This window comes from Stigmatopora argus, chromosome 14 (genome assembly GCF_051989625.1).
Source record: "Stigmatopora argus isolate UIUO_Sarg chromosome 14, RoL_Sarg_1.0, whole genome shotgun sequence".
Lineage (NCBI taxonomy): Eukaryota > Metazoa > Chordata > Actinopteri > Syngnathiformes > Syngnathidae > Stigmatopora > Stigmatopora argus.
In genome coordinates this window covers 14,632,188-14,653,473 of record NC_135400.1, presented here as the reverse complement: position 1 = coordinate 14,653,473, position 21,286 = coordinate 14,632,188, and the positions used below count along the sequence as shown (strand labels likewise).

General features: G+C 40.6%; 2 protein-coding genes across 4 annotated transcripts; both read right to left on the bottom strand.

Annotated features, from left to right (window-relative positions):
• Positions 1-328: 328 nt before the first annotated feature.
• Positions 329-11,210, bottom strand: gper1 (G protein-coupled estrogen receptor 1). The gene is made up of 2 exons (XM_077618045.1): positions 7,224-11,210; positions 329-5,905 (listed from the first exon to the last, which is right to left on the bottom strand). Exon 2 carries the CDS (start codon positions 5,721-5,723, stop codon positions 4,713-4,715), a length of 1,011 nt encoding a protein of 336 aa, XP_077474171.1. The 5' UTR covers positions 5,724-5,905; positions 7,224-11,210; the 3' UTR covers positions 329-4,712.
• Positions 11,211-11,358: 148 nt separating this feature from the next.
• On the bottom strand, positions 11,359-20,406 carry gpr146 (G protein-coupled receptor 146). 3 transcript variants are annotated; one of them, XM_077618042.1, is made up of 3 exons: positions 20,094-20,406; positions 18,057-18,113; positions 11,359-14,208 (listed from the first exon to the last, which is right to left on the bottom strand). In XM_077618042.1, exons 2-3 carry the CDS (start codon positions 18,093-18,095, stop codon positions 13,171-13,173), a joined length of 1,077 nt encoding a protein of 358 aa, XP_077474168.1. In that variant the 5' UTR covers positions 18,096-18,113; positions 20,094-20,406; the 3' UTR covers positions 11,359-13,170. The 3 variants fall into 3 exon arrangements, with proteins under 3 accessions (XP_077474168.1, XP_077474169.1, XP_077474170.1); XM_077618043.1 differs by lacking the exon at positions 20,094-20,406 and adding an exon at positions 18,886-20,032; XM_077618044.1 differs by lacking the exon at positions 18,057-18,113.
• Between the last annotated feature and the right edge of the window lie 880 nt (positions 20,407-21,286).

Genomic DNA, 21,286 nt, shown 5'->3' with positions numbered 1-21,286 from the left:
AAAATTTTGAACGCAAAAATTAAAAGCAAACTCTACTAAATATTCAAATTTTAAATTGATTCCCACAATTACGACTTTGATATGACAACCTTTTTTTAGGTAATAGGTGTGTACTGTGTTCTTGCTGATTTCTATGTTCTAATAGGCTATAAATACATTGGATTGGACTATTCCTTAGTATTTATGACGTTTTATTTAGTATTTTTTGTCATATTTGGACTTCATTTTCAAAAACATAGGTATTTGGACTTTGTACTGACACATCAGTGTTTAAATTCAAATAGTCATATTTTTAATTTAATGTTGCAACATTCTTCTCTCCATATTTCCAATGTATTCTCTGTATACTGATATTTCATTTCATGTCTCTTAACAAACATTCCTCATTAAATATCATTGGTGTAAAAAATAAATTATTTTAAATACCATCTTATTTCTTTATGTAAACGTCAACTTTCAATTGTAGCCCCCAGTAATAAATAACTTCATCAACATAACAGTATAAATAACTTCATCAACATAACAGTATAAATAACTTCATCAACATAACAGTTTTCATGACAGACTTTCCTTTCCTCACTTGCATTTTTTTTTTATCCTCCTCTTGTAAGGGATTTAAATTTACAAATGCAATTATACTTCAAATCCATTATTCAGTCACTAAGGTGCACAAAATGCCCTGCCTTGTAATTATGCATTAGAGCGGCACACTGCTCTTGTAATTGCTTTGGCAAGCCCCGCCCCTTTCCACAAACACACATTACAATTTCTCCTATAAATTCTTACCTTTTCCAGTACCATCAACAGTGCCAGATGCCCAATCATGTGTCGCCCTTTCATCCTTAGTAAATTTGAACATGTTTTTCCCAGATTGGGCGTCTGTCACGGTCAATGGCAGGAAATCATTAAACAAAATAGAGCTTCATTTGGTAATTAGCTTTTTTTCCTTTGTGTTACAGCTATATTATGGATCAATAACACCAAACAAACCCTGCAAAAATGTTGATTTCAGTTCTGTTCTGGGCATAATTCTGAAAACAAGCACATTCACCATCAACAAAACAACATGATTTTTTTATACACTACAAATTATAAATCTTAATCCATCCTTATTCAATTCCTTGGTGCAAACCAGTTCCAATCCACATAACGAACAAAGGCAAGCTCATGAAAGAAACAGCAGTGATGATGATAATGATGTTGGGTACTTTAAGGCCAAGTCAAGATTGAGCTGTGAAAACTGTGATGTTTTTTAAATCTTTTTTTTTTTAAATACTCTCCCTGTGGTTGTCAAAAATATAATATTTATTGGAAATTCAGTTTATGGCCCTTTGAAAAAAAAGAATATGAACAATCAACCCCACTAGAACTATAGCAAACAAATAAACAAGTATTAAATAAAGCTTTATATTAGACTGCACTTATCTTAGTTTAGATAGATTGGACATCAATTGCCGTCAATGACCGAACAACTAAAACAAAATGACTCAGCCTCCGATAAAATCATCAATTACACTTTCATCAAACACGTCAAGATTTCATAAATCCTACATTTATCAAAAAAAAACTATGTCCTTATTTACCACCACTTTGTCACCATTGACAAAAATCCACTACTCTGAACTTTATTAATAAAACACACTCTACTCATACAGACTCTAAAACAAATAATAAAACTTACCTCATCCATTCCAGCATCATGATTAAAACCATGAGCCAGAGACGAGACCGTTACAACTTTATTATTATTTTTTGTATTGTAGTGACCCTTTTACTCACCATGTTCTATGAAGTAATGTAATTACGCAAGTGTATCATTCTTTTCTATGTAGTTGTGTTTGCTTTTATTTGTTTTGTCACTCATTTCCATTTGACCATTGTCACAGCCCATTCAAGCCACTTAAAAGACACAAACTTGAAGTATTGTAAGGGAGTCGATGCAACCATTTCTTTTTTTTGGTAACAACCCTCTTAATGAAAAAGAGTAAAAACAATAACCCTTGGTTTTCCTTTCCCAGGGCTTCTGCGCCACTGACAGCTGCAACAACAGTTTTGTGGTTTGTACACAAACATTTATCTCAGGATGCTTTTCATACAAACATCTCCCGTCTATTTTGACATGATTAAAGTTGTAACTGTTTCTATGACATCACAATGCTTCAAAATGGCAGGAAAGTGCAAAATGTGGTCTTTATTTCCACAAAAGAAGGGACATTAACTCACACTATGGCTGTTTTGTCACTTGATATTTTGGACGTATTAACTTAGGGGTGTCCAAACAAAAAAAATTAAAGGATGCGATATTAAACAGAATGTAATTATTTGACTAAATTAGACATCCAATTAAAAAAAATCGCCTTCAATGGCAATTAAAAAGCTGATCACAGCCAAACTTCCCAGATAAAGTGACTTTGATGTCTGTAACTGAAAAAAATGGCTACAAGAAAATAACCTAAATGTTAAAGGATAATGCAAAAATATGTTTATATTTACACTACGGAAACTAACTTTGAAGAACAAAAAAAAGTGAAGAAAATCACAACCTAGATAGGTCAATTTATCAAAATACATTATTTTTATGTGTTTATTTCTGTTGAGCAAAATACTGAATTTCTATGTTATATTCTACATGTCAGGTTTTGACCGCTAAGGCACTGTTTACTCTCTAGCTCCATCTATTGTTGTCACTGAGAAGTGAATGAGAATGTAGGTTGAACTCAAGCTTCTTGTGCCCGTCAAATGCGATGATATTCCTATAATTTTAATTTTATTAGGTGGTTTGGACACCCCTGGTATAGTTCATTGTTTCTACTGTGATTGTTTTTTGTTCTAACATTCTACGCAGGTCTTATTTCAGTTTTGCGTACAAATGGTATTTTGGCCTATACTACATTATTTTAGCGGTGGGCAAAGGGCCACGTTGGTTTACAAAATTAACGTATAATAAATAAGACATTGAATATCATCATTTTGAAATGATTTGGACTGTTTTGACCATTTAAAAAGATGAAAAAAATCATTCGTTTTTATGCATACTCTCCTCATTATTAAAAATAAATCAACAAAGTTTTAAAATAGACACAATTGCAGCCCCTCAATGTTTTTTAACTTACCCACCCCTTACACTACAATACTGTACTGCTAGTTGGATTACTATATATGCACTTTAAAGACACGGACTAGCTACATAAATTTGCATGATGTCACAATGTCCCATTTGGACTGATGTGGTTTAACATGAAAAGCAGAATAATGCAAAAAAACTGCAAGACTGATTTCATTGATTTTGAGCAAGACGAAAATGGTGTGGATCCAGAATATTTCTCTGTTTCTTGGTGGGAAAACGTCACAGGAATCCACTAGAGACGATGGAAAAACCCCAAATCCAGATGAATGGGCCAGTTGCGTCAGGGAGGGCATCCGGCGTAAAACCAAACCTCCCGTGAATTTGCCACATTAGAGCTGTATCATAAATCACGACATCATAGGGTTTCGGTCTGGGGGTGACGAATGACATATTTGGCTGAGAGTGCAAATTTTTCTTGAGAGTGAAGGTTGTCATCCTGCTACAGTTTGGACCTCGGCCAACTTCTATTTTGCATAAAGTGTCTCCGCAAATTACAGTATGTAAGGAAATGCCTTATTCTTGAGACAACAAAAAGCCAGATTTAACAAAAAAAAGCAGTTTTGGCCTTGGGGTAAGTCTGTACTATGCCTGAAGGCATGAAAATTCTAGGTTTAAATGCCAGGCAAATCATGCAGCGAAAAAGATTGGTTCCCTGCGGTGACAACCGTGTTGCCTAAGCCAAACTACATGAACAGCTTTGGCCTTGGCGGAGGTCTTTTTCAGTGTTCATCTATCTGCTACATTTGTCACTTGGTGAAGTTGTCCTCGTTTGGTGTAAAAAGGAAAATTCAAACATCCATCCATTTCCTACTTTGGCGATTGCCAGTTGACTTTGGGAGTGCAACCTGGACTTGTTTCCGACAGCCTAACGATTTAGACAAGCAAGCCTTTACAGCACGTGTCAAAGTGGCGGCCCGGGGGCTAAATCTGGCCCGCCGCATCATTTTGTGTGGCCCGGGAAAGTAAATCATGAGTGCGGACTTTCTGTTTTAGGATCAAATTAAAATGAAGAGTATAGATGTATATTAAATGTCCTGATTTCCCCCCTTTTAAATCAATAATTGTAATTTTTTTAATCAATTTTTTTCTGTTTTTAGTTCAAAAATCATTTTGTAAAATCTAAAAATATGTTAAAAAAGCTAAAATAAACATTGTTTTAGATCTCTAAAAAACGGAATATTCAGGGCTTTTAATCCAGTTCTTTTAATCCATTTATAAAAAAAAAAAATCTAAATATTATATCTAAAATGGTCCGGCCCACATGAAATCGAGTTGACGTTAACGCGGCCCGCGAACCAACCCGAGTCTGACACCCTTGCTTTACAGGTACGGCGCCATTGACTTTGTTTCAGGAATGTAGACGGAAGTCTGAAAGCAACAAACAATGCAAGGCAGGACACGCGATCCAATCTGCAGGTCCGGATCCTGGATTTGTACGTGCAGATGATGCAGGGAAAAAGTAGAAGTGCCTGCGGTCACTCGGCGATTGGACTAAATAAAACTGAATATTTATGAAACGGCGGTCTGCTTTTTTGTTCCGAAAGTGACCGGGGTTACGAAGTAGGCGTGTCTTCGCCCGCCGTCCTCACACCCCCGACATCTCGGTCCGGCCCGAGGGTCCCAAATGGAGACCCGCGGCCGAGCAACTGGCCTTCTGCTTGACGAAGAGCCTCAACTTGTCCCGGAAGGTCTCCCCGAGAAAGCTGTAGATGATGGGATTGAGGCAGCTGTTGGAGAAGGCGGCCAGGTTGACCACGTGGCCCGCCAGCGGGTGGTCGTGCCACAGCGTGGCGGTGGTCCTCCGGGCCGGGTCGGCGGTGCCCTGCAGAAGCTGGATGCTGATGAAGACGTTCTCGGGCAGCCAGCAGATGAAGAAGACCAGCACCACCACCACGATCATGCGGAGGGCCTTTTGGCGGCGGGGCCACAGACGGCGGTGCTTCTGCGCCCGCATGAGGATGCGCACGATCAGCGAATAGCAGAGTCCGATGACGGAGAAGGGCAGGAGAAAACCGATGGTCACCTCCAGCCATTGGATCTCGAAGACGTTGGCGAAGCAGAAGTGGAGCTCTCCGCGGTGCTGCGTCTGCACGATGGTGAAGGGCAGCAGCGTGGCCAAGATGGACGCCATCCAGATCAGGCCGCAACTTAGCTTGGCGTGCCGCATGGTCCTCAGCGGGCTGCAGCCCCCCGAGCCGGCCAGCGCCACGTAGCGGTCGAAGCTCATCCAGGTGAGGAAGAAGATGCTGCTGTACATGTTGACTTGCAGGAAGAGGGACATGAAGGTGCAAAGCACGGCGTAGTCGTAGTACTTCTCGTTCAGGTTGAAGACCTCGATCAGCGAGTCGGCCACCAGGATCAGGTCGGCCACCGCCAGGTTGACGAAGTACAGATCGGGGATGGTCATCTTCTCGCGGTGGTTCAGGTTGACCACCAGGATCAGGATGTTGCCCATGAAGCCGATGGGGAAGAGTAGGATGGTGTAGAGGCAGGACAGGAAGAGACCGATGGCGTAGGACTCGTCCAGGCTCTCCGTGGAGTTGAATTCGTCCGAGGCGTTGACGCTGGCGTTGCCGTAGAGCCGCTGCGCTTCCATCGTGGCCGCCGCCGCGGGGACGTCTGGGATGGACGCTACAAGCTCGGGGCCCGATCGTGGATTCCCGGCCGGGGGGAGCGCCTGCGTGCCACCTCGGACGGACTGGATGCGTCACCGGCGGCCGCTTTCCGCCGTCGCTCCATCTTTATTCAGCCTGCCTCGACGGCGATTTGACACCTGAGCTAAGGAGGGGAGAGAAGATTAGAACCAACTCCAGACCAAGGGGATTTGGTTACCTTCCCTTCTATTTATATTTTTTAAAAATCCCCTCAAATCTTGACCCAAATGGCTTCAAAATTAAAGAGACGATCTTAAAAAAAATTAGAACGACAGAAAAATCCCTTGTTTTATTGCCACGTTCTTACGATAGAAGTCAACTAAGTGTCTTCATTAAAATTCAAGCTGGAGGCTTAAACAGATGCATTGAAATTCCTCCTTTAAAATCCTTTTTTGCCAATTCTGGCGAGATGGAAACGCTTCACAGTCGACATTTTGGAGAATTCTCCCACGATGGCACGACATATATAATTGCACGAGTGTTTTTTTTAAATTATGCTCTTTAACATCACCCTCCTTTAGTTGTCAGACGCTCCCCAGAGGAAGAAATCCTGATATGTGTTTGGCCAACATGACCTTTAACAAACATTCCCAGCCCGCCGCAGGCTTTTCCCTCCACCAGAGAAAAATCTGCAAAATTAATGCGCTCTTATTGAGAGTAGTATTTTCTTCCCAATGTATACACACATGCACAACAATAAATTTACTTCTAAGATTTTAAAAACAAACATTTTTACGTGCCACTGGTTACCTAATGAAAACAAATCAAGAGGATACCTGTGAGGAGCATCCTTAAGTCAAAATAATAAATCAAAATAAACTTTTCATTGTCATCATAATGCTCTCCGCAATACTAAATTAGCAAGATCAGCAGAAATTATTTTAAATTTGAGGCAAATCTATAAACACACACAAGCATATGGAATAAAAAAATGACTACTTATGAATTAATATCGATTGATATAGCAAGACAGATGAAAAAGCATATGAAGTACAAAATGTAATTAAATATACCAATAAATGACAATGTCACACTACAACTAATAATAATAATACCACAATAATAATGACATAAACACCCAAAGACGTATTGTAGTGTAACTACGGAATTTTTGACATATTTTTTTGGCAATTTCTCTGTAAAACTGAGAAAACTGGAAAAAAGCAACAACAACAAAATACAAAGTTTAATCTAATGACTTTCTTAGCATATTGGGAGTCGTGCTATTACAATAAATAATGTTTAAGAACCCCAATTTTAGGGAGGAAAGTTAGCTGGAAACAAAGTGTAAGCACACCCGGAATAACTTTAAATAAGGTTGTCATCCAAATAGACTACGGGAATAAAGTTTATCGTGGGTGTCATTTCCATGCAAAAGTCCTTTTTTGTTCCTCATAAACACGTAAAAAAATCGAGATATATGGATCCAAAAAAGCACTTACTTGTCCCAAATTTGTTTCTCCTGATCCCGTCCCCAAGTCAGACAAGTGGAGATGATCAAATCCCATGTCCGTGATCCTCAGTCATACCACCTGCTGCGTCCTCCCCCCCTCACCCATCCTCACCCCCGCCCGTTTCAGTGAGGGGAGGAGGCAGAACGAAGATGACCCTTTTGACGGGAAGACTTTTTTCCTTTTTTTCCCTGTAAAAGTTTTTTAAAAAAGTTAGCCCAATTGAAACCAAATCATTATTTCATGATACAGAATTTTTAGAGAAACTACAACTTTGTATGCAAATAATTTGATGCATGGGTATAACATCACTGCCTCCATTTACTATATCATTTTAACTATTTCAGGGCAAAGGATAATGATAGATCTCATATAATTAAAATTATATGATAATAAAAAATAAAAAAAAGTTTTTTAAAAACATAATAATAAAATACAAATAAATAAACAATAAAATACAAATAAAGAATAAAATACAAATAAATAAATAATAAAATACAAATAAATAAATGAATAATAAACTATAACAGATAATTTAAAAATAAATAAATAATAAAATGAAAACAAATAATTTAAAAATAAATAATAAAAAATATTCATCCTTCGTCTGTGAATTTTAACTTAATTTATCACAAGTAGACGTCCAAAACGCTTGAACAGGGAGGGATGGCAGCAAATGAACATCACTTTTTATTTAAGGCCCTCCCAGTAGAAATAGGTTGGGTGTCTATCCCTGTCAATGCAACCTATCAGTTAATATAATTTGAATATAATACAATATAATAGGATACCTGACCATATGAATAAAGTAGACAGGGACCAGAATTGTTGCTCCTGGGCAAATCCACGCAGTCTAAATCAGGACATAATTTGAAATAGAATTATGTAGACGAATTTAAAGGCAGGTTTTAAGACATTTACTGTCACTTACTTTATGGATCCTTTAAAAAATGTCTGCGCTATGGATGCATTATTTATGCATGAACTACAATAGATGTCGAAACTAAATGAAATTGACATCAGAAGGATGAAAAGAGTCATTTATCATCTTAAATGTCACCGACTCCAAATGATCTTTGAAGTTGACAAAATGACACATGCACAGTTGTGAGACTTTGTTGTTTTATGATTCTGAAAACATATGTTAACGTGTATGAAGGCGATAAATTGTCCCGTCTGTTCAAAGCTAAACTTTCTGTTTACGTACCGCAAATTAGAAGTTACGGAAAACGCATACATTAGTCTGTTACAAATTAAATTCAGCTTCTCTGAAACCAAACCGGTTATTTTAGTTGACAACTAAACTGCTTATGAGGACTTTGTAGTTTTGTTGATGAGCATTAAGTAAAAAAAAACACTGAATGACCTCTTGTCATTTTGTTAAAGGTGAATAAACCTTCTTTATTGATGGGAAAACATGCACAAATTTGCTTGTTTTCCTCTTGTACAATTTCACTGGCAACATTAGTGTCACGGGGCAAAATCATATTGGGTTTGTTTTATAAATACACACCTCAAATATGGAGTATTAACAAAAGATAGGCTGTTTTTAATGACTGTTTTTTTGTCAGTTTTTGGTCCCGTAGAGGCCTTTAATCGATGACAGTGCTCACAACGTCAGGATACATACTCAAGGCTTTTTGTGATCGAATTAGCCTTCAGGCGTGTGTGAATACGGCATGAGTCGATAACTAATTTAGGGTCTTGACTGTGTTTAGGAGCCCATCCTTCCTGACGAGTGACTGTTTAGCTTTGGAGGATGCACAGTAAGGTGCACTTCCAAATTCCATACACTAGACGACACTCTAGCCTTGTGTTTGTGATTAGGATTGTTGCCAACATACATTTAAAAATAGCACTCAAAGACTTTTACATGAAAATGATTGATTGCCTCTGTGAACATTTTACTAAAGTCTTATTTTTTTACCTTTAAAATCATTCACACTTCATATTTTGCTACCTTATTTTTTTTACCTTCAAAACCTTTCATTCTTTTTCCGATTCGCTAAGGGTCGCGGGGGTGCTGGAGCAAATCCCAAATGATTGATTGCCTCTGTGACCATTTTACTAAAGTCTTATTTTTTTTACCTTTAAAATCATTCACACTGAATATTTTGCTACCTTATTGATTTTTTTTAATCTTCAAAACCTTTCATTCATTTTCCAAACTGCTTAGGGTCACACGGGGTGCTGGAGCAAATCCCAGCTAACTACGGGCACCCTGAATTGGTGACCAGCCAATCACAGGGCACGAGGAGACGAAGGACACCTAATCATCGCTAGGGCTAATTTCGAGTGTCCAAACAGTTTTGGGATTTGGGAAGAAACCGGAGTACCTGGAGAAAACCCACGCAAGCCTTTAAAAATCATCACCCTGAATATTTTGCAAAGTATATTTTTTCCCTTTAAAATCATTCAAACTGAATATTTTGTTTAGTTTTTTTGCTAGTTTCTTCATATCATTATTAATTATGACTATCTTCCTCATGTACGTTTGCTACCTCGATCTAAAAATCCAGAGCAAGTAATAGTGGCTAATCTAAATACATAATGCAGTGAAACGGATAGTATTTTGCTGTCAAAAGCACTTTTCTTGGGTCAAAGAGAGTGGGAGGTCTATTTGAGGGAGGGTCCAAACGGCCTCATCTGCCTCCACTTAAGCGTCTGGAAGCAAGCGACATATCAACATCGAACAACCGCAAACCACACACACGCACAGTAAAGGCCAATTTTAAAGCAACCCTTTTTGTGTCCTTAGCAACTAGAAAATAAAAAAATAAAAAAAGATGAACAGGGATCAGGTTGTTTACATATTTTTTCCTGAGGATTCTGGCATTAAAAATAATTGCCACTGAGATAAAAACACAAAGTAGTTTTGTTTAAGTCAAAACAGTGGAGGAAAAAAACCTAAATATTTCATTTTTTAAACCCCTCCGGGCCGCCACTCCTGGCAACTAGGCGCTGCATTTTTCTTAAAGTATATGAGGCGGACTGACCTATTTGCTACCTTTCTGTCTCGAAAGAAGCTCCGTCTTGAAGGAAGAACAACTTTAAAGGAGGTTGCAATGTCAGCATAACCTTATTCCACAGGTGATTTTTGTTAGGATCTTTTTCTGCAATTCCTTGAGCTCCTGTCATGGAAATATTCACATTAATGCACAATCATTCACTTTCCTAAGACATGCATTGTAGGCTGATAGGACACTAAATTGCCTTTAGATATGAATGTGACCGTGAATGTTTGTTTGTCTTCTTGTGCCCCGTGATTGACTGGGTGTCCCCTGCCTCTGGTCCGGATCCAACTGGGACAGGCAACAGCACCCACCATGACCCTAGTGAGGATAAAGCGGTTCAGAAAATGAGATGAAATGGGGATTAGCTCAGTTCAGCCGGCTGTGTGGTTGCTAGGCAACAGCTCTATCCATCCAAGTTAGGGAAAATGCTTGACCCATCAGCCAATTTGAAAATACACCGCGTTGTCCAATTTTTCAGGCCATCCAGTGCCGTTCGTAGCTGCAAAAAAAGGCATAATCATAAATGCATTCTTAAATTATGTATATTCAGTGGTGTTTTTATATATACACGCACGCCTTCGATTCATACAGTATCTCAGAAATACCACGTAATGATTTTTCTTAAGATTTTCCCTTCAAAGTAACTCATTTGTACTTCCTATTAAAACCATGAAAATGCAGGTGAAAAATGTGAATCAGGGGGTGTCTTATTGTAAAATTCAACAATTTTGAGGGTGCGGCTTATACGCAGACGCGGCTTATATGCGAGTAAATACAGTGAAAACATGCATGGTAGGCTGATTGGACACTCTAATTTGGTTGTTTGTCCCCTTGTGCCATGCGATTGGCTTGCCACCAATTCAGGGTGTCCCCCGCCTCTGGCCCGAAGTAAGCTGGGATAGGCTCCGGCACCCTCCGCCACCCTAGCGAGGATAAAGCAGTTCAGAAAATGAGATGGGAAAGAGAGAAAACATTTTATAAAAAGAAGTTATAATTAAAGACATTCATTTAGACTGGGAAGCCTGGCTGTGAATGCATAAATGATTAAGCTGTAAAAGTTGAAAATAAACTACTATAATAAAATTGAGTTAAACAAGCACATGACACCCGTGGTTAGTTTCATATTTATTCAGTCTTTGACTCAAATGACAGTAGATTACTTAGAGAATCTAGATAAATCTCTGACCCCGAAAAAAATCCCCAAGAAAATACCGTACTTGTTGAATAAGCACCCTACTGTACAGTATAGCTCTCGTTTACAATATATACATATTAACTTCAGATGATGTTCACTTTTATATATACGGGGGAGAAAAGCACGTTGAGGTTTTGCCGTTGAGTGAGAACATTCCATGCGAATAGAAATGAGAACTTGGAAGCTCAAAACTAAACTGTCATCTTGATCACATGAAGCCAGAATTCCAAGTGAAAGTATCCAATAGGTGGCGCTGTAGTGACAGGATGAGTGAAGATGGGCAAAATAATGGTCGTCCATTTGAAAAACAATTCTCAGGAGCACGCAGCAGTTTTTTAAAGACAAGAAATGAAGCTAACTTAATGGGGGATTTGTTTTTGGGTGTCATTTTGAACCAAGATTCACCCCAAAAGTGTTCATCTTTCACATTTTACAGTGGAATCTCCTAAAGTGTAATGTTCCAAAAAAGCCTTTAGCTGTTTTGTAAAATCAACATGACAAGGCAGTACAAGTATGGCTATAATTATTGTCACTTCTTTTTTTTACAACAGTCCATTGTAGTGTCAACAATTTCCTGCACAGTTTTTTAAATTAAAAGCCAAATGGGGTCCGACTTTGGAGATTCCACTGTATTGTCGGTATTCCTAAAAAAAGTGCTCAACTAAACACAAACCAAACAAATGAGCAACACCTTTTTAATTAGCAGGCTGGGTGGGAAAAATGCGACCTAAACGAATGCTGGGGCGCTTTTACTGGATCCAAATTGATGATGTTCTGGATCATGAGGTAAAGTGTTTATGCCTGAACCGGATTCAGTATTTAGATTTATGAAGGCATTTGGAAAAATGAAATTTAAAAATAAGGTAACCTGCCAATTCAGAACCAAATAAATGTACGGATCCAAAACGGCGCCGTCCGATTTCAGGCATCCATACAATCGAAAAATATCCTGAAAGGCACGTTTTATATTCATTTTGTGTCAAATCCTTTTCCAGCCAGCTGTGATGTTCACATTTTCAGTTTCCTTTTTGGTTTTTCAATCAAATGGAAGTGTCTTGGCGCAAAGGGGAGCGGCTGCGAGGGCGTGAACGCATTTCAAGCTTCCGCAAAAGAATGGGAGCGGGTTGCCTGTCCAACATTTATTTCTGACGCTAAAGCTTAACGGCAGTGTTCTGCTTTCATAACAATGGAATTCTGGCAGCACCGTAAAAGTTGAATCCAACGGGAGACCTTCACGTCACGGAGTTAATTTAAAGGCCGGGGCGGAACCTAGTGTTAGCAAATGTTCTCCTCGCACCATGACTTCATTTCATAGTTCTGTATGTCGTTACCCGACCTCGGGGGAGATTTGTGATGAAGAAGAAGAGGTTAGCGAACGTTCATCGACATTGGAACGTGCATCACATTGCCAGGATGTCAGACCACTGCAATGATGAGAAACTAAGAGCTGCAGGCAAAGTGACTTAGTGGAGAGCTTCCCTTGGTCACAAACATATCCACCCACACACCCACACACACCCACACAAACACACACACACACACAACAAAATGGCAGCACTTAGTGGTTTTCTCAAATCCGTCAGATGGCGCTCCGGAAGGTGACGGGAAATTCCACTGTTTGCTATGCTTGTCGCGCTTTAACGCAGTCCAGAGTGGCGAGGGCGCGGCGGCGGCGAGATACTGGCTCTGGAGGGTTACGCGATAAGTGCTAGGGGGGGGCGTCAAAGCTTCACGTGACCACTTGCTGCACCGCCGAGCGTTGGCGAGGGCACGGCCGGTCCCGGCAGCCTAGCCTGGCCAGCAGCCGTCGCAGCTTTTCGGAGAAGTTCTTGTTCATTTGTCGGTACATGAGCGGCATGGCGAAGCTGCTGGAGAACGCCGTCAGCTTGGACACGCAGCGCAGGAAGTAGTAAGCGGGCAGGTAGCGCGAGCCGCCCACGTACGCCGGCGCCCCAGCCACCGTGTGCACCAGCAGCGTCACGTAATAGGGACTCCAGAGCGCGAACTGCACGCAGACGGAGGCTAGCAGCAGCCGGTGGATGGACGGGTCCAAGCGGGCGGAGTCCTGGTCCAGCGGCGTGGACTCCTTCCGGATGCGCAGGATGAGCGCGAAAGCGTACAGGACCGCAACGGCGGGCACCACGTAGCCGATGAACATCATGATGGCGTCGGCCGCCTCCTTGTTCTGCATCTTGGAACACTCGACCATCTTGGTGGAGATGTGGTTGCACACGTAGAAGAGCAACGAGGAGAAGCTGGTGAGCACGGCGCCGCCCCAAATGAAGCCGCACACGTGCTTGGTGTTGTAGACGCTAGACATGTACGTTCGCGGGAGGGCGCGCTCGATGTAGTAGTCCAGACTGAGCAGAGTGGTGGAGTACATGGTGACCAGCGAGGAAATGTTGAAGAGGATGAGCAGCGTGATGTACACCTCGTTGGTGTACTCCCAAGCGTGCCAGCGGGTGAAGGTGGAGCTCAGCAGCTCCACGGGCGCCACCGCGTTGAGGACCAGTCCCGCGATGGCCATGTTGACAAAGTAGACGTCGGGCATGGTCATGGATACCTTGTTGGAGAGGTTGACGGCCACCAGCAGAAGGTTGTAGCATAGCCCCAACGGGAAGCACACCAGCAGGTAGACCAGGGACAGCACGGACAGGATGAGGCCAAAGTCCTGGCACAGGCGGAAGTCCACGTTGGTTTCCGTCTCGTTGTAAACCATGCAGATCCACATCGCTGGACCCGGGGAGCAGGTCAGGCTGTGGATGGACTGCAATCAGAATTGTCAAAATTGTCCTTATTAGTCACGTTGTACGTGCAAATACTGCGTTTTGATTGGATTTTATAACAAGGGTACAGACACACTTGCGCACGTTATGATGTAGAAATGGAGTAACCCTGTCAATTAGTGATGGCCTCGCTGTTCTGCGAGCGAGGGTTCGATCCCAGGTGGGTCCTCACGACATAGTATAGTAAGGCTTTTTTTCTTTAAAAAAAAACGACAGTATAGTAGGCTTTTTCTTAAAAAACGACATAGTATAGTAAGGCTTTTTTCTTAAAAAACAACATAGTATAGTAAGGATTTTTTTCTTTAAAAACGACATAGTATAGTAAGGCTTTTTTCTTTAAAAAACAACATAATATAGTAAGGCTTTTTTCTTAAAAAACGACATATAGTAAGACTTTTTTCCTTAAAAAACGACATAGTATAGTTAGGCTTTTTTCTTAAAAAAACGACATAGTATAGTAAGGCTTTTTTTCTTAAAAAACGACAGTATACTAAGTCTTTTTTCAACAACAAAAAAATACGACATAAGACTGTTGAGTTTGGATGTTCGCACGGGATTTGCATGGGTTTTCTCTGGGTACTCCGGTTCCTCCCCCATCCCCCCCAAAAAATGCATGCTAGGCTAGCTGGCTAAGACTCTAAATTGCCCCTATCTGTGAATGGTTGCTTGTTGTTGCCCAAATTAGCAAGGCTCCATCTGATTGGTTGATTCTGAACATCACATCGGCCTAAAACCAGCCAGCCACAGCCGGTGAAGGCCTTTTTCTGGCGGAGCCACACAAAGCCGAATTGTTTGACGCCTTTGCAGATTTCTTTTGCACCTCGCCGTCTGCCACATTGTCACATGGCGAACTGCTGTTTTTCCATGTGGCCCAAAACAATAGGATTCCCGCGCCGCCTGCACTATATCACTGCAATAACCCCTTCGTCACGTAAAATAACAAAAGAAAAAGACATTGCTTTTCAATTAGCATCACTTTTACTTGCACATGTTGATGAGTTTACTTTTTAAAATAGCAAAAGAAGAGTACTTACATTTCAAAATGCATTTATCTACATGATTACTACTTAAAAATTAGTCATAGCCCAAAATGGACGGAGCTTTCTTTCCCAGGACAAACTAACAAATTGTAGGAAATATCTGATTTTCATTTAATATCGTTACATCATTATTTGTTGCATCCGGTGAGACGATAAACTGATGCAATAATTTGTATCACATGCCGTTCCCTGGAAAAATATCATAATCGCAGATCTTATGAGTCAAAGTTTGACAATATTTAATGTTGGATGCAAACAAGAGAGGAATCCTGCATTGACAACATGGGCTGATATATTTGAGGAATTTTTGGCGACTTTGCGCGAAGCGCTTTGAATCTTCTTGACATGCGGCGAGGACGAGATTTATAAAGAGTGAAATGTGAAGCAGGCTGCGGTGAAGACGCCACTCCGAGCGTCTGAGAGTTCAAGGCCAGGTCAACTAAAATGACTGGGAGCGTCCAAAATGCCCTCTTGTTTATTTCCATTGGACTTCTGCAGATTTTCCGTGCTTCTTAAACATTTCCTTCCCTGTCGATGGGTAAATAAACATGCTAATCTCCAATAGAGTGCCGGAAACTGCTCTGTTTTTGGGAAGGATGACTTGCATTTCCAGTAAAAAAAAAAGCGGGAAGAACTTCTTCTTCCTGTGCTTACGTAAGAATTACTACTGAAGGTCTGTTCCTGGCCTAGAGAAGACAGAAACGTACGTCAGGCCGTCTCCATACTACTCCAGCTGGCTATAATGAGGCTGTGGCTAGGACTGGGAGTCAAAGTTGGACTGAAAACAGGGTCAGCAGGAAGAGTGTCTCCAGTTACTCTCGACAAAAGTCTGTTTTCGCCCACAGCAGCGCCACGGCGAACGGCCCCCATGCAAACAGCGCCGAGTGAATCATTTACAAGCGCTTTCCTCGTGGAAAGCTCACACAGCAATTAGCCAGCTAATAGTCCTCCTCTCCCCAAAGTCTTCTTAAACTCAAACGCCATGGTGTAATGTACCGTAAAGTCGATCGGGAGATGCGGCTCGTGTTGATTTCATTTACAGAACTGGATAAATAAAAGTGAGTCGTCTATGGAATAAAACCGAGCTAATTAAAACGAGTGAGAAGAGTCATCAAACTGTAAATCAAAATGGAACGATATCGAATTAATATGTTTAATTACTGTGGAATAAATGGTTTGCAACTACAATGTAGTTTCCAGATAAGATAATAGTTTACCTAGCTTGGTATAGAATTTTTCCTTCCATTCCCACAATATATATCCACAATACATAGATCTTCATTAGGGGCTATGCTGCTGTTCTATTCATCATAAAACAACGCAATTTTCCAAATTAACTGATGTTTGACCAGGGGTGTCCAATTACAGCCCGAAGCAAAATATAAAAGCATCATTAAATATGGTCCGCACAAGAAGCCTAAGTTTCGCCTCCCGTATTTTGCCGTTTAATATACCCGGGTATATTAAATGATTTTTGCTTTTTTGAGTCTCCCGTTTGTGCGCCATTTAATATACCCCTGCCATTTAATATACCCATGTATATTAAACGGCAACTCAGCTTTTTTGGCAAGATTTGTATGGTATTCATGGGGGCATAATTATAGATACTTAAGTTCATTAAAATTCCAAGTCAGACTTTATTCAGCAGTAAGTAGTTTTAACCTGAGCAGTAAGTAGTTTTAGTCTGCAAAACGTTGATGTACCCCGTCACGGCATAAAGAGTAGTGGATCGTACCTTCCCGTTTGTGCGCCATTTAATGTACCCCTGCCGTTTAATATATCCGGGTATATTAAATGGGGGGGTATATTAAACAGCAAAATACGGTACATGCTATTTCTCAGATTTAAAGTCAGTTCATTATTTTCCTCTGAAACTGGCGAGAAAAAAATCTTGGACGCCCCTGCTATAGTCGTTCACCAATAATAAAAAAAACTCTCGCCAATAATGATCGCATGTCAACAAGATGGCAATGTGAATGACAGCTGTTTATTTTAAAACACATGATTTAGCACTAAAAGTCCTCTTTTGTTCTTCTCCTTTTGCATTGTGATTGACACTAAAAGCATACTTCATTCTCACGTCCTGGCAATAACAACACGGGAAAGACATGTTGGCTCGGTCGTCTTCGCACGTGACAGCGGTTCAGCCCAGTCGGATTTTTTTTTGCAGGACTTTTGAAATATTTCCCAGATGGCGAGAGCCCCACCAAACATGATGTAAGTTAATAGTGACCCCCACATGCACCGGGTGTTTTGCAGTATGTGACATGACGGGCCCCCACACCCTTCGTCTCATGGTACATCCTTACTGGAATTCACAGAGCCTTCTGAGAAATGACTGGATTATGTCACATGATTAAGTGCACACAGAGCACCAGAGCTACTACGCAAATACAAAATAAATATGCTAGGTGACTCACATTCTCAAATACTGTGGCTGGGCAACGGCAAGGCTAAACGGCATCCCACACACTCATCTTGTTGGTATGATTTATGACAAACCAACCAGAAAGCTACTTCTGAAAGACCATTCAAAGTCGGTAAAGCCCTTCAGGCCCATTCCTTACGATACTAATAAGTCTAATACTGAGGGATTTGATTCAAGGCTAAGACGCCATAACGTGTTGCCCATTAAAAGGAGTTCCTTTTCAGAAAGTGCAAGTGCTTTTTCTTCTGTGATAACATCTCCTGTTATCCGTCCCTCAGTTTAATATGAGATTCCCTACATACGTGATTACTGAGATTACGAACGGAACGTCGTGAACTAGCACGGTAACTATTGTACTTACTGATTTGATTCTAAATGTTCTGTATTGATGGCTCAGCATTCAGTTTCCGTTGGAAGACTGTGATAACAACACAAAAAAAATAAACAGAATCTTACAGTTATGTACAAAGAAAATGTTGGTCATGTTTTCAATTGTTTTGTTTTTTCAGTAGCTTGTCTAGTATTAATGATCTTATTGCATTTCTTTAACTGTAGACGGTTATTTTGGACTGGCAGATCTGTCCATCTTCAACAGCTTTTGGCCTTTCAGAAATGTATATAAAAATATTTTTGAAAGGCTTAGCAGTACAAAAAAATGAATGAATCAAGGATCTCCTGAATTTTCAGCTTTCAGTACCAAACATGACAATTACCATCATCATTACCCATCAGTGACATCATCAGTCAGCGATCCTGTTTTTTTCAATGCAACATCTATTAAGCCAATGGTCCGGAACCTTTTTGACAAAAGAGAGCCTTAAACAATTCCTATTTTCTAATGTTATTTCTTGAGAGCCAGTCTCAGAATTGAAAAGCAAAAATACATGAAAATTTGTTTTTTTTTTTCATTTCACCACTTTTACAGTACAACAAGTCTCTGAATTCTTTTGACAGGATTCTTATGCTGTTGCTAATAAATCAGTATCAATGATATCATGCGTGCAGAAGAGTAATAAAAAACAGAATTATGATTTAAGTGGTGGTAGAGGCCACAGTGACACTCCTATTTTGTGCGTTCAGGACTCAACTTCCTCACCAGTGATTTCCATATTTTACCTCACAGGTTAGTGGAGAGCCATATGGTCCCATGGAAAGAACCACATATGGCTCCTGAGCCATAAGTTCCCTACCCGTTTTAAGCGATCTCGCCCAGCCGGTGTCACGTTGGAACTGTCATGGCCATCAACCGGAGTCAGAGTTCAGCAGTCAGCACAAAGCAGGCTTAAGCGCACTTAAGCCGTGGCCCCCCGCACGCCCCATGTCGCCTTCGGTCACGTGGATGAAGTTGACGACGACAAGTGCGTCCGGGCCAAACGAGCAAGGGAAGAAGGGCCTTAAACCGCAGGCGGCGTTTAATGTGCTGAGCGGGAAGATTATAGCCAAGTATTTCGTCAAACTGCAGCTTTCACTCTCAAAAGCCGTCATCTGTTTACTATTACTACATTTCGACTGATGCATTAGAGACTTATTTTTATTGTGTTCGGTACAGTTGGATTTGCACAGACGAGACTTGAAAGAATCGAACTGTGAATGTACTCGGCGGCTAGAAAATTCGGTGCCAGCATAGCGTATTCTGCTATTGCAATGTAGGATACATGTTTATTTTAATAGTGTACAGTTGTACTACTAGTAATAAAAACTGTTTGTTTTCGTCAACTCAATGTATTGCACTAAGAGTACATTTAAACTTGTTGTCAAGGTGGGGGAAACCTTAATAAATAAGGTAATAAAAATGCTTCTGTAAATGTAGGTAAATGTTTCAGTTTAAAGCTTTTCTGACAGTTTCATTCAAAATGGCATGATTACCTTTAAAGAACTTGATGCCATTGCATTGAATTTTGTGCCTAGTGATTGTACCTATATGTCAAAACGATCTAAAAATATAGAATCACATAAATCATTTGGGAAAACCTAAAAATAAAGTACACTGCTTGACTTTGTAACTTAGAATTTGCAGTTTTACATAAATCGGTGTGGAATGAAGGGGGTTGCTTTGCGTCAATATGCCATTGTCTACAGTACTTTCAAATTAGAGTCAGATCGCACACATGATCAAAACTCTTGCAACTAGCTGATCCTGCAGGCAAATTCCTATAGTTTTATTTACACTGCACATAGAGGACGAAAACAAACATGACTTTTTAGTGACCCCCATCGCACTTGACGCCAGAGATCAAATTGTAGCTAGCTGTCACGGTTAACTCAGTATTTACAACCCCTTCCTGCCACTATTCTTACTCTCTAAAGCATTCCTGAAAGGGAAAACAAATCAGATATTGAGGAGGACTTTAGGCAAAACAGATCTAAAAGTAGAAAAGTGAAGAGGGGGGCAACTCACCAGAGACGTTTGAGACTTGGCTCGCCAACGGAGCAACCTACGGAGGCATCGGGTCAGGATTTCCCATTTCTACAGGCATTTCTCACTCGCTTCATTAGGAACGAAAAGCCCGTTAAAATAGGCGTCTGATCGGCTGCCTAATCCGCCAGCATGTGCGCGAAGAAAAACAGCGTTTTACTCCATTCGAGGTCCTCGGCTAGGACGTTTTTGGGAAGAGGCTTGTTCCGAAAAAAAGGGGCAGGCAGTCAGGCAGGCAGCTAGTTAGTTAGTCTGCTGGAAAAGCTACGAGCGCTACAATGTGTACACACGTGACCCTCCCCCACATGCCTCCTCCTCCCCCTGATCTCCAGTCGCGAGCCATGGGAGGGCGTTCGCGACTGTGATTGGTCAATTGTTCAAAGGAGGCGGGGCAATATCAGCAGACGCACGCACACGCGTAAATTGCATACATTCATGTTTTCGCCACTTAAAAGGACTTCAGGCTAGAAGTATGTTGTTGTTTTTTTGCAATAGTAGTTTATTCATAGTAATATACTTGGAATCAAAACTCTAGCAGATAGCTGAAGTAAAATCGCTTGACAAAAATGTTTTAATTCCTATTTATGATTAATTCATTCATTTAAGAGTTGATAGCCAATTTCCTTGGTTTCCTCAACAAAAAAATTCACGTAAACTCTCACATCAATACATATTGCAATGTTTGTCCCAAATTTTGCATTTAGATTGAGATCTTTTTAATTACTCAAAGAGGTGTATGAAAAAATATTGTCTCTCTTCAATGGAAGGTAAGAATCACTGAACTTAAACCCCATTGAGCATACATTTTATCCGTCATAGAGCATTTCACTATGCATTAATAAAGAGAATTTATCCACAATCAGTTTCCATTCTTGTACTGTTTGAAGGCGCTCATCTGGACTCGCTCACAAACTTTCAAGGCCGTATTACGACGCCCATCTTGTTTACAAATTAAAGTACATAGTATATGCCCCGTGTGCTCCAGATGCACGTCAGGTGTTTGCGGAATTCCTTTTGGCAGCAGATGGTCACGGTCATGTAAAGTGAAACTAATGACTAGATTGACGTGTTTGTGGCCACTGAGCTTTTATGTTCCATCTAGACAGATTAGCACTTCCAAATCATTTCCTGCAGAAAGTCGTGAAATGTCGCCAACAACAACAACAGCAGATGCA

Coding starts and splice junctions, on each gene's coding strand:
- gper1 (XM_077618045.1), bottom strand. CDS start 5,723: ATGGAAGCGCAGCGGCTCTACGGCAACGCCAGCGTCAACGCCTCGGAC.
- gpr146 (XM_077618042.1), bottom strand. CDS start 18,095: ATGCTGAGCCATCAATACAGAACATTTAGAATCAAATCA. Junction 14,209..18,056: donor GAACATTTAGAATCAAATCA/GTAAGTACAATA, acceptor TTCTGATTGCAG/TCCATCCACAGCCTGACCTG.